This window comes from Akebia trifoliata, chromosome 4 (assembly GCF_017979445.1).
Source record: "Akebia trifoliata isolate Shusen 1 chromosome 4, ASM1797944v1, whole genome shotgun sequence".
NCBI classification, from domain to species: domain Eukaryota; kingdom Viridiplantae; phylum Streptophyta; class Magnoliopsida; order Ranunculales; family Lardizabalaceae; genus Akebia; species Akebia trifoliata.
Window position 1 is genome coordinate 6724447 of NC_141378.1, and position 14090 is coordinate 6738536.

Genomic DNA, 14090 nt, shown 5'->3' on the forward strand with positions numbered 1-14090 from the left:
AACCCCTAACCCCCCCCCCCCCCCCAATCATAGATCATTTGCCTTGGGATACATAAGAAAAGATTTATGATTATATGTATCCTGAGGCAAATGATCTACGGTTCTGTGATGGGGGTGGGGGTGTATGTTAGAGGGGGCATTAGAAAATTATTATTTTATCAATAAATGTTGTAATCACAAAAATCTGTATTTTTATTAATCACAAATTTTTAGGACCGTGGCCCTCGGAGTTGACATGTCCAAGACAATTTGGAATACACCGAGTGGAATCAATCCGAGAACTTGTAGTCTACACATAATTTTTAAAATGGTTGAGATCAAGAAGACTTGCCCAAGTCATCCCAATATCATGAAGGGAGTGAGAATTTTAATGTGAATTTACATTAACTAGATTTGATAACTCTGTCTAATATTTTGAAAATATTTCTATTGGATTTTTGTATTTTAATAAAAATTTGATTTTTTAAGGTTGTAAAATATTTATTATCTTGCCAAAAAAAGAAATGTGATCTTGTGACTAAGCATCTTCTAAACCAACTTATTTAATTGCAAAATGGAATTATTGGAATAAAAGTATATCTTATCCGGGTTAAATGGTTTATAGTTTATATCATGCCGGACGAGATGTGGGAGGCGAGTCAACTCGGTAATGCCGGGTTTTAAAACCATTGTATACTCTCTCCCTCCAACCAACCGATGCAGCAAACCGAATGCAAATGAAAGATCAAAGGACTGTAAGACCTTTAACTGTATGCGAAGCTTTTTTAATGGAGGAATTCTGCTGAAACCCTAAATCTCCTGATCGAAAAGGTACTTTACCGAAATTTAGCTTCTAAATCTGCGCTATTACTTCATGATAGTGTTCTTTACGAGTGCAAGCAGGCTTAATTTTGTTTTTCTTGGTAGTTATGGCGACAAACTGTTTTTGATCGAAGGAGCTAGGGTTTATAACCGAATTATTTTGATCTTGTAGAGTCAATTTTCACATATTGGTTGTTATGTCGCTTTTGAATCTCTTTGTTGTGTTAGGGTCTCGTTAATTGAGATATTCATGAACGATTGGTAGATTGCAACTTGCAAATGATTCTGATCACAGAGAAGGGAACTTGAATGTGATTATATCTTCTCAGTCTGTTATTATTATTTTGAAAATTTCTGGAAAGATTTGAGCAGTAAATGATTCAAAATTAAGAGGCATCTCCACATCTTTTATTATTGGTGTTGTTCCTGATTTAGATCACTCTGTTGAGTAATAGATCACACTCTACTTCATCTTTGATGATATCCTTCGGCCTCTCGTTTGAGTTAACTGTTGCAATCTACAAGTTATAATGCAATTGAAGCAAGCCAATACAGATGAATTGGCTCAGATTCCAGACCCAAACTTCTATTCTCCTTGCCTACTTAGCCCTGAACCTGTACTTGGTAACTGTTCTTGAAGGAAAATTTTATAAGACAGTAGTAAGACCATCTATGTTTTATGAAGCTGAATGTTGGGCTATCAAGAAGCATGATGCCAATAAATTGAGTGTCACAACGATGATGACGTTGAGATGGATGAGTGGAAATACTATGAAAGATAAAATTATAAATGAATGTGTTTAGGAAAATATAAGAGTATCTCCAATAGGCGGTAAACTAGGAGAAAATCGACTGAAATGGTTTAAGTCATCTGAGATGGTTTGGGCATGTTCACAAAGGCCATTTATAACTAATTAGAAGAACTATTCAAGTTGAAGGTCAGGAGCGAGAGGAAAACCCAAAAGAATGTGGATGGAGATAGTAATAGGAGACTTGGCTATGGGAAAGTGGAAAAGAAGAACATGATTTGTTTAGTTGACGCCAAATATTTAGGATAAGTTTTTGTTGTTGTGAATGGGAACTTCAAATGTTTTTGTATTGGTAGCAGCGACAGGGTCTAATATCAACCTGGCTAAGAGTAAAGATTTTGAGTGGGAAAGTGGAGGATATTCATTTCTTAGAGTAGTAGTTTTGCGTGGCATTGAGTCTTTTCTCTATACCTATCTAGATATTCCCTCGGGTGCTAGCTAAAAGCCTAAAGCGATTTAAGATCCTGTGATTGAGAGATTTCGGTCAAGGCTAGAATCATGAATATCTAGCTAGGTACCTCTATAAAGAAGGTCAATTCATGTTAATTAAAAGTACCCTTTCTGGGTTTCCTGCTCAATTTAATCTCTTTTTTATTCTAGTTTATATCGTAAAGAGATTGGTGGAGTTTTTTTGAGATGACCATGATAATGCATATAAGTATCATCTGGTTTGGGAAATTGTCATTATGCTATATATGAAGGTGATTCGGGAACCAAAAATCCTACGACCATGAATTATCATCTTTTAGGGAAATGGTTATGGAGATTCAACGAGGAATTGAGTCTTGGCTGGGATAATTGTATTTTCTTGATTTCAGTCTTTTTTGTAATGTGTGGTAAGGGTTGGGTAAGAGTGACAACGTCCACTTTTGGCAAGATAAATGGTGCAGTGAATCCTCTTTCGTAAGGCTTCCCGTAGTATTTGCTTTCAACAAAAAGTGTGGGAATTTACCTACTTTGTGGGATGATAGAAGTCTATGTGGTAATACCACAGACCTAGACTCAAAAGCCACCTTTACACTTAAATCTTTAAAAAGGAGTCCATAATTTCTCATAAGGCTACGAACAAATTCCATCTCCCAATCACTTAAATTTCCTCCCGTACCCCATATTCCAATAAAGGTTTCCACCATCCCAGATCATAAAAGGCTGCACTGGAAAAAATTTCTTTGGATTTGGTATCAAGAGTCTTTCCTTTGTAAGATCTATGCATTTTTTTATCTCTTCCTTCTGTTCTTCTAATCCTAGTTGTCCTGCTTCCTTTAGGGGTTTAAGATTCCCTCCAAAGTAGCTTTTTTATTATGTAGATTGCTTCCTTGGATAAGATCTTGACGGTTGGTAGTCTCCTCATGATTATTTATAGATCCTTCAATATTTCTTCTATTGATGGTTGTGGGCTTGGGATCAAGAAGTCTTTTCTCCATAAGATCTTTCTAATCATCTTTGATATCATCTGTTCTTCCAATACCAGTTGTCCTACTTCCTTTGGGGTTTGAAGTTTTCCTTCCATGGTAGCCTTTTAATGTCAATTGCTTCCCTGGATAAGATATTGATGATTGATAATTTGATACCCATAAAGGCTATTGGGAATCCTTTTTTTATTCGGTTTGGTATTAGGTGAATCATGCCCATATCTGTTGTTGAGGTTCTCCATAGTTGGTCATGACAGCAATGACCATCCTTTTTTTATTCAGTTGTTTTCTTTGAAGGATTCTCCTTTTGCAATTTGTGGGGCTATTTGAAAAGAAAGAAACCATACAGTGTTTGGGGGCAAAGAAGGTTACTACCAAAATATTGTTCTCAGTTCTAAATCCTTAACTTAGAAGTGTCCTCTCTCGTTAAAGAGTGTAGCAGTTTCCCCAGGAGGATTTTTTATTTAGGTGGGATCTCATCTTTAATGGGGGTTACATTTTTTCTGCTGGGTAGGTCATATTAACAGTCTACGCTTCCCGCTTTCTGTATTCTGGTTATGAATGCTAATAAATCCTACACTTGTCAAAAAAGGAAGGAATTTTGGGTGATCATGTGCATTTACATTTATGCTTAGTGGGTTAGTTCTGTGGCAGAGATGATCTCCTTTTTATCTTCTTGTCTACTCTTTTTATGCCTTTCATCCTCATTGTTTTACCTCTTTCTTTTATTTTAGACTACTTTAAAAAATGACATGATTAGAAGAGTTGAAAAGAGGTTAAGTTTTTCTTATTAATATTATAGAATTTCCACTGTAAATCTACAGATATCTTTTGAGGCACGATGAATTTCCTGTTGCGGACTGCGCAACCTGCAGTTCCAAGTCAGTCTGATGTTCGTGAACTCTCCTCTGAGACTCATTCTATTCCAAAAGCAGCAACTACTTTAGAAGGCCTTATTGCGAAAGATCCATTTCCACAGACTGAAGATGGTGATAGAGATGGCAATGGAGTTGAAGGTGAAAGCAGTGGTATTGCTGGTCCAAGTGCAGACAACCAAGTTCCAATTGTTGAAAACCACTTGGATGTTACTGAACACGAAGGATGGATAGCCATACCACACAGTACTCCCTTCACTTATTTCTCGTGACTAATTTATATTGATTCAAGTATTTACATGTGTGTAATAGATGTCCTTGTGACTCAAGAATAAGAATAGAGTGATGAACTTATGTTTCTCCATCATGATAATATGATGAATTTTTTACCAAAATTTACCATCATCAATTTTTTTTATATGAAGGATAAAATTTTGTCTCGCCCTTGGCCTTTCTTGATTTTGCATAGATGTGTTTGTATGCAGTTTTGTATAATTCAACATGTTTCAGTAGAAGATTCTTGTTTTGGCCGAAATCGGAACGAAACATTGACTCTGAAACATTGAATTTTCAGTCAAAACCATTTTGATTTTTCTCCTGACGAAACATTACCTCGAAATGACATTTTAAACCTTGTGTGTTTGTGTCTGTGTGTGTATGTATAAGGGTCATGGAGGATTTATATTGTAATAAGGTTGAACAATGGATTTAGGGTTTTATGTGCTGGAATAGATTTATGACAGGTCTGTAATCAGTGGTCAAAGTGGCTGTAAATTAGGCTAAAACAAGCTATAGAGGTCTTATTTGAAGTTAGAAAATATCACATTCAATTTCTGCAGTTAATGATTTAAAGTTAAAAAAAATGGCTGGACTGAGTTGCATGTCCCCTAGGAAAGCACCAATAATTCAAGGAATCCCACCTTTTGAAGCACACACCAACAAAAGGGAAAAAAAAGTGTTGTCTTTAACCATGTAATTGCAGTTTACACGCCTGATTTAGATTAAGCTGCTAAACTCTCCCAATAGAAATAACAAGAATCTAACAACGTTTCCCAAAAATTCTCAACTTGCTAACTGATCTTCAAAACTTTTCTAAGAACAATAAAAATTTCAAAGTTTCTACCTAAAATCCCCAATTTACCAAAAATATTAACTATGAGTTTTACTAAAAAAAGTAAAACAGAATTTACTACAGATAGTAAGGTCTTGATTTTGTATAAATAGTCTACAGATTTGGTATTATAAATGGTAAAAACATAATTTACTGAAAATAGTAAACACTATTCTCTTGGAGACTCCTTGCACTTGTGTCCTTTCTTATGGCCCATCTCTTTTGATGAGAGCTTAACTTTGATATAATGCAGGTGCATCACCAGGATATACTTCTGCACTCATATTCAGTTATTAAACTTAAATACATAAGTGGAAGCTTATTGTGAAAACCATGGTGGAATTTATGACATAAAAACCTGGGCTGATTAGGGGAAATGACACATCAATGGTAAATAACACCCTGTTAGCCTTCGGGTTAATGAATAGTTTTTTATGGTTTCCCGGAAAGTTTTTTTGATTGCTGATCTACGTCCGTTGCTTTTGAGTATTTTTCATCATGGGCCTGTCCCGTAGGTAGAAAACTTTGGATTCCACTATGATAAAATGCTCAAATCTTTTTGTTTTTTTTTTTCGTTGATAAGTATAAGAAAGGCTCTAATCAATGGCTAGAAATACCCATCGGGCCATCGGGGATTTCAGTGTGTAGTTCCACCAAGTGAAGAGCCTAAAAAGCATGGGGTTGTGGGCCAGAACTGTGCAATGTGGCAGGTTTTGCTTTATCTAGTTATTAAAACCCTGGGGGTCATGAGATCAGTACCCTAAAATATATGTTTCCAAATTATATGCATGTTATTTGTTACTTTTTGTCTTGTTCAAACTGGAATTATATGGTCTTACATATATATATTCCTTTCTATCAAAAAAATCTTTAGAGAATTTTTGAATGACAACTCCATTTCTGGACTTCATAATGCATTGTGAAGGTGTGGGTGCGACCAACCTATAATGTTGAAGCCAAATCTCTGATGCACACTTTTTCTTTTGATAGGTAAAGATCAATTTATTAGAAAAAAGAGGTAAGGTAGGAGGTTGAGATAACCATCCAGACATAGAAAGAGTATGGAGGCATTAACGCCACTACACACCACAAGCAAAGCCAAAATGCAACACTAACCTGTCGTAAGATTACAAACTCTATCCCTCCTAACTAGAAACTCCTCAAAGAAGATACCGTTGAACACAACAAACAATTTACTCCAAGAGAAAAGCAAAGCCAAAATAGACTCACAGATATGACATCCCTCTTAAATTTAACTGCCATGTCAAGGCAATAGCAACAGTGTTTATGCAGAATTTGTGAGAGTGAAGATACTCAAACATGTTTAGGTGTAGCTGTAGCAGTCTCAGAGCTCATCTTCATCATAAACCTCCTTGATGAGTATTCTTTACTACATTATCCATGCATGTCACAAAGACATTATCCACCCTCATTTAGTGCTCCACATTGGTTCATTTGGAAAGAAAAAAACATTGAAACAGTTCCCTAATCATTTTATATAAATTCATGTTTTTCAAAATTCAAACATATTTCCATGAAGTATACCAAAATATTTTCATTCCATGAGCCAAAACGAAAGAATGTTGGAATATTTCTATTTCCATGAAATATAACTTAGTATTTATTTTTAAGTCAAGTATGACTAGAACCTCAGATCTCACATCAAAAGTTTGATGGAGGATGAGACGTTTGAGGGAAAGAACTGCAAAAAAGGTGTGCCCTGTTCACTTTGTATGATGGCACGAATGACCCGATTGTGCATGTTGTGAGATCTGAGTTCCACTATGGTTAATGTTCTATGGGTCCTACTTTTATATGAAGTTGTCCTATTTATTCAACTTATTCTTTGCATTCTTAACATACAAATTTGACATGATAATACATTGACTAATAATTTTCTGATGCCCCCCTCTGACACACGCCCCCTATGCCCCCATCACAGAACCATAAATCATTTGCCTTGGGATACGCATAATCATAAATCTTTTTCTTGTGTATCCTGAGGCAAATGATCTACGGTTCTGTAATGAGGGTGTAGGGGGCGTCATATTATTCCAACTCTACTTTATTATATGATAAGATGAATTCTGAACATTCTAGTTTGAAGCTAGACTACTACAAAATCTGGTTGACTGTTTGAATTTTCATGAACCTAATAATTGATTTATCCATCTAACATTTTTTCATGGGTAAAATTATCTTCTCTTTTTTTACAGGCATGTGTAAAATTATCTGAATTCTATGAGATCAAGTCCTATGTCTTATTTCTCCATAGGACATTTACGTAATATTCCTGATGCTTTGTATGTGCTTGCAGAGGAGTTACCTGATAATTGGAGTGATGCACCAGATATACTTTCATTTCGCTCTTTGGACCGCTCATTTGTATTTCCTGGTATTATATCTTTTTTGAATGTTTCATGTCTAGCTTTCAAGTTTGACATGCATCGAGGTATTCCATTTGTGAAGTGCTTTATTTCTTGGGATCTGAATCGTGTTTACTCCCAGGTGAACAGGTTCATATATTGGCATGCTTATCGGCATCTAAGCTGGATATGGAGATTATAACTCCATTTAGGGTTGCTGCAGTGATGAGTAAAAATGGCATTCTTTTACAGAAAAATAAGCAGCAAAATGATAGCGTGGGAACTGAATCCAGTTCTGTCAATGGAGGGGACGAGAACACCATGCATCAAGGCTCTGCTAGTCAACAAATAGAACAGAACAGTGAAACCCTATTAACTAAAGAGAATATTGACAAAGCTGCTGATATAAATGCAAGTGAATCTATTCTTAGAATGGAAGATCACAAAAAACAGACTGAGACGCAGTTGGAAAGATTTAAGAACTCCCATTTTTTTGTTAGGTTAGCAGAGTCAGATGAGCCACTTTGGTCTAAAAGAAATGTACAGGAACCATCATCTGTGACTTCTGACGCTGGAGCAAGAAAGACTTCGAGAACTGATAGTCATCTTAGTGCGTTTATTGATAGAGGAAGTTTTGATGCCAGTGTATCTGGTGGGGTGGCTAGAAATGCTATCAAATGCTGCTCTCTCTCTAATGGAGACATAGTGGTATGTTTCAAATTTCTATTATTGTGCATGGAATTAATCTTTTCATCTATTGTAAAGGACAGAGTGATTTTATAAAATAAACTTGGAAAAAGAAGACCATGCCCGTCACTTTAATGTTGTTATTGTGATGCTTCATTTACTTGATTCTCTCTTATTGCTTTCTATATCTTTTATTTTCTGACTTTTGCATCCCTAATTTGTAGTAAAAATGGAGTCAAACACACTTCAAATGAAGTAAGACATGGCTTTAGAAAAAATTGAATGGAGGGAACAGGATTCGTTCAGCTGACCCACATTTTTGGAATAATGTTTCAATGATAATAATACAATGTGTCTCACAATTTTGTAATAGCTGGAAAAAAGAAAAACACAGTTACCAGGACTAGAACTGATTCTCGTCCCATTTAATTATCTGTTATGATGCAGGTGCTTTTACAAGTGAATGTCGGCACTTATTTTTTCAAAGACCCCATTCTCGAGGTGCTTCAATTTGAGAAATATCAGGATAGAAATTTTGCTCCTCTGGACCCAGACAATTTTGTTAATGCCAACCAGGAGGACCCATGTGGGGAACTGCTTAAATGGTTGCTTCCCTTGAATCGTACTCTTCCCCCACCAACTCGTCCACTATCACCCCCTTCCTTGAGTTCAAGTTCAGGTCCTGGTTTCACATCTCATAAGTCAAGTTTTTCTGCCTCATCTGGCTCCCAACTCTTCTCTTTTGGTCACTTTAGAAGTTACTCTATGTCTTCACTTCCTCAAAACACCATGCCACCTCCAGGTACAAACTCAAGTTCTAAACCTATCTCTGACGTAGACGATTGGGATCGGTTTTCACTCCCTAAATCTTCAAAGAGTCCAGAAGCTAAGAATGAGGAGCTTCTATCGTTTCGAGGTGTGTCATTGGAGCCAGAAAGGTTTTCTGTTCATTGTGGTTTGGAAGGAATCTACATACCTGGCAGAAGGTGGAGAAGGAAACTTGAAATTATTCAACCGGTAGAAATTCATTCTTTTGCTGCTGACTGCAATACGGAGGACCTCCTCTGTGTTCAAATAAAGGTGCGAGTTGTGATTCTTACAGTCAAAAGCAATGAACTCAAATAAAATATTTGACTGCAGTAAGTTGTGCACTTATATGTCGGATTCTATTTCACAATTCTGCAGAAATGTCATCAATCTTAAATTCCTTGTTTTGCAGAATGTTTCTCCATCACATACACCAGATATTGTGATATATTTAGATGCCATAACTGTTATTTTTGAAGAGGCTCCAAAAGGTGGAACACCTGTATCCTTACCAATTGCATGTATTGAGGCTGGAAATGACTACAGTTTACCAAATCTTGCCCTCAGGTTTGTGTCGATTTTATTTACCTCATTTTACCAAAGGCATGGTTCTGGGCAGAATTGAATTAAGGAACGGGATTCTTTCAGGCCGACCCCAAAATCTTTTATAAGATTTCAATGCTGCTGCTGCTGATGATGACGGCATCATAATTTCCTTTTTTAAATAAAATATAGTTTATTTTTTATAAGTAACATTTATATTGAAAGGAAAGCGCAAACTAGATTATATACAGAAGAAGAAAAGAAACATCATCGCACTCACTGCTAAGACACTCAAAATTACTGCAGATCGTGTACAATTTTATCCCGTCTAAACACTAAATCTTTGAATTAGTGGACTTAAAGAATATTAGTGTTGAACTGTTGATCTACATTTCCTTGTTCCCTCCTTGAAACTCTTCTCTACACTAGTGTCCATCCGCTAGAGTATTCTTCTTGGACTATCAAACGATTATTTCCTGAAACCTCATTGTTATAAAGTCTGTAGAAAGACTTCAACGATTATTCTTCTTGGATACTACTCGTTGTTGAAAGTCTTCAATGTGAGTATCCTTCTTGTAAGAAATCCATACTAACATTAGGCCTCTAAACTCCTTCCTTCAGACACTGTTGTGTTGCTATGGGGACAGGGTAGCTCCGACTTATATAGGCCAACCTCCTTACGAGAACTGAGGTCCTTGCACGAGCGTCTCATCCTTGTATGGAGTTTCCCTTGGTTCCTTGAGTGCCAACCGTAAAGAGGAATAACATCAACTATCCTCATTTTGAAAAGTTCACCTATTTTTTTCTCTCTAAACTGTCAAAGATACTGATAAGGTAATAATCTTCCACATGGCTTCCCACACGTGATTAAAAGCATGTCTTCCACCCTTGTGAAAGATCTAGAGAATTCTTGGGAAAAATCCATACCAATATCATGCAATAACTTCCTCTAAATCATGTCCATAAAACTTCAGTGAAGGAATCTGAACCACGTTTATTCTGGGAGGATATGTATACCTTCCGAATTACACATGATCTTCCCTTTAGAGGAGGGGTTGATAGTGTAATAGTGAAATTTAGCTCATCAAATAAGTTCTACCACGAAGTTTGGTTAAGTTTCATTCATTGGTACCTTTTCTAAAAGTAATGCATATCAAGCACTATGTACTTAAGTTATTCAACTGTTGCTCCGCTGCAAGCAGAGCATAAATTGTATTCTTAAGCTATTCAACTGTTGCTCCGCTGCAAGCAGAGCATAAATTGTATTCTTAGGGTTCAGTTAGTATTCGAAGAGTAATAGCCATAATTCAGGTTGGATTAACAACCTATTTTTATTTTTATCATGGCAGACGAAACGAAGAGCACTCTTTCATTCTCAAACCAACAACTTCTATGTGGAGGAATCCTAAGGCTCATGGTGAAAGAACTTCTCAGTCACATTCACAAACCGGAGTTGCACTATCAAATTCGGATCTGCCATCCAAGACTGGTGAAGGAAAGAAAATTTCTTCAAGTGGAGATCAGTATGCGATTTTAGTATCATGTCGATGCAACTACTCTGGTATTTCATTATCCTAATACGTTATTACCTGAAAAATCTGTGCAACTATGACACTTAGACACAATGTTGTGCTCACGTCAGACTAAAAAGAATGTGGATTGAGGTAGTGAGAACGGATAAAAATACACTTGCATTATCTATAAAAAAAGAAAAGGATTTGAATTTTTTGGGATAAATGTGTTGATGATGATAATGTTCATATGCTTTTGATGTATAATATCAGCTTATATGAATACTAAAGTTTTTTAAATATGTCTCTCACCAAATGGAATGAACTTCACAGACACATTCATTGATTGGAATTCTGAGTTTCTGTATGTCCAAATTGTCGGACACCAAGACATACATGCATTTATTACATAGCCTGAAAAAGTTCATATGTAATTTATGATTTTTATATTGTTCTCTTTCTGCTCACCATAGAATCAAGGCTATTTTTCAAGCAACCCACTAATTGGCGACCCCGTGTCACAAGGGATATCATGATCTCTGTTGCATCTGAAATGTCAGAACTAACTTTTGGACCCAAGGGAGGACTCACTCAACTTCCGGTTCAGGTTTCTCATTACTAAATCAATAAATGATTCTATTCCTACATTATTAAGCATATAACTTGTTATCTAACTTGTGCAGTTGTGCATTGATTTTGAAAATTTCAGGTGTTAACACTTCAGGCTTCAAATTTAACATCAGAAGATCTAACCTTAACAGTTCTTGCTCCAGCATCATTTACTTCACCCCCGTCAGTGGTGTCGTTAAATTCTGCACCATCAACACCAATGAGCCCATTTGTTGGCTTCTCTGAATTTGCAGGAAGAATGAGTGGAGATAGAGGCAATACTAGTGAGCAGAAGCTGAGTTCGATGCCTTTTGTATCAGAGAATCAGAAAGAAAAAGCCAGTGCTGGAACAAGATCTGTTTCTTTTGATGAGCAGACTGCTTCCATCTCTGATGTTGTTCCCAGTACTGGTTTGGGTTGTACGCACCTGTGGTTGCAGAGCACAGTCCCTCTAGGGTAAATTTTCCTTGCTTCTGCTACTGTTTTTTTTTTTTCCAATAATTTTAGATGATGTTGAGAATCATTTTTCACTATGTTCACATCAGATGTGTTCCTTCTCAATCCACCGCAACCGTCAAACTCGAGTTGCTACCATTAACTGATGGGATAATTACACTTGATACTCTTCAGGTTAATGTTAAGGAGAAAGGTATGCATCTGCTCCTAACTATTTGCTTGATCTTCTTTCCATATACGTTCATATGAAAAATCCGTCCTGAATCCTCAACATTTATCAGCTATTTTGGCAAATAAAATTCCTCCTTTTATAATTAGAAGGCTGAAATGAGAAATGGGGTTCATCCTTTTATAAAAAATAAAATAATAATCGGTAAGCTGGACTTGAACCCACGACCTAAAAGTTTCTTTGCAATGTGTCAAACCAACTGAGCTATGGGTCTAAAGCCCAAAAATGGGGTTCATCTTGCTGACCACAATACTTGGGAAATGGCATAAAGTTGACTATAATGCTGAATTCTCTCCAAAGGTTATCTACATGCATAGATCTGGAAAATGTGTGTTTCTCCTGAAAGAAAGGATTGCAAATTTGATTGTTAACCTGGAATTCTAATTGGAAAATATGCCTGATGTAACAGGTCGGACCTATATTCCAGACCACTCTTTGAGGATCAATGCAACTTCCAGCATTGCAACAGGTATAATCTAGGAAATTCGATTTAATTCCATTCCCATTATTCTATCATGTATTCTCCTTGGCGATTCAACGGATCCACTATTCTTCTCATCAAGTTGTCCAAGATTGGGCAATTCTTGACTAGTACCTCCGTTAGAAGGGCAGGCCAAGGTATGTTCTAGTTATTTTTAGTGTAGTGTCGGTGGCATTGGCGCATACATATTCTTTTTCAGAAATTAGACCTGAGCTATCATAGATGATTGATGGGTCTTATATTATAAACCATTGTCTTAGAATCACACTTTTTTTTTCTTAATGAATGAGAAATGTTTACCACCATACAGAAGATGGTATATGAAATTAGAATAAAAGCAGAGGGATCCTTGGTGGATTTTTTTGTTGTAATCCTCCATAGTTGATAATTCAAATTAAGTTTATCTTGTAGAGTTCAACTTTCCTAAGCTCCAACTCTTCTAGATTGCCCTTATGATTTACACCATTTATATTTAGAAAACCATTCAATTTGGGCATCGGACAGAGTAGAAATCCCAAATCATTGGTATAAAGGTTTTGGGCGTGTTCAAATCTTTTCATAACATTTAATTCCATGCCATTTCCGGGCTTCCTCACATTCTTAAACATTCCTTCTTATTGTTGCAATCATTGGTCTTTGCTATACGTGCCCAAATCATTTAACTTGGTTTTTTTTTTCTTTTATGTTATTTTCCATCGAGGATTATTTCTAGATTTTGTCGCATAGATTAATTTTTTATTTGACTTATTTCCCTCAACATGCCTCTTTTTGTTGCACCTATCTTATGAACGTTGTGTCCAATGTCTGCTCAGCATTCTATTCCACAAAAGTATAATTGACATTATTGTTGTCTAGTGAAAATTTTCTGCCAAATTCCACTTTAGCAATCTAATCTTTTAGTTTTATGATATCCCGGGTCGACTGTGTGTGATCAAGTTGACATGACACAATGGACTTTGCTGAAGCACGACCTATAAGAATGACAAATTGCTTTTGTAAGACTTCTGATAAGTATCTAGTTTGATCAGGACTTTTTAACAAATATTTGAAAGATAGAAAGAAAAAAGGAAGGGAAAACATTGGAACAATGAAAATGAAATTTGACATGGAAGAAGCCCTAGATACATTGAAAATTGAATTTTATTAATTTGGTTCTTTGTAAAATGGTTTTTAATGGGCATCTGAAGGAGCTAGTCAGAAAGAATTTCACAATCCTCTCAATAGGGGAATAGAATTTCTCGAGCAAATAAGTTGTATCTTGATTGAGTTATTCAAACCCAAAGAAGAAGAAAAATTCAGTAAACCATAGTGATCTGATCGGGTCTGCTTGGTACGTGATTCATTGCATTCCATGAACCGTGAATTCGGACCAAATTGTACAGCAATGTTTGTA

At 36.2% G+C, this 14090-nt stretch overlaps 1 protein-coding gene across 3 annotated transcripts; it reads left to right on the forward strand.

The window, feature by feature from the left end:
• The first annotated feature begins 613 nt into the window (after positions 1-613).
• On the forward strand, positions 614-13056 carry LOC147403373 (heat-inducible transcription repressor). 3 transcript variants are annotated; one of them, XM_086438935.1, is made up of 12 exons: positions 615-810; positions 3847-4143; positions 7326-7403; positions 7517-8082; positions 8509-8740; positions 8864-9141; positions 9281-9435; positions 10761-10972; positions 11396-11529; positions 11632-11987; positions 12077-12180; positions 12626-13056. In XM_086438935.1, exons 2-12 carry the CDS (start codon positions 3864-3866, stop codon positions 12694-12696), a joined length of 2466 nt encoding a protein of 821 aa, XP_086295061.1. In that variant the 5' UTR covers positions 615-810; positions 3847-3863; the 3' UTR covers positions 12697-13056. The 3 variants fall into 3 exon arrangements, with proteins under 3 accessions (XP_086295060.1, XP_086295061.1, XP_086295059.1); XM_086438934.1 differs by having other exon boundaries at positions 614-810; positions 8509-9141; positions 11396-11523; XM_086438933.1 differs by having other exon boundaries at positions 616-810; positions 8509-9141.
• Positions 13057-14090: the final 1034 nt, after the last annotated feature.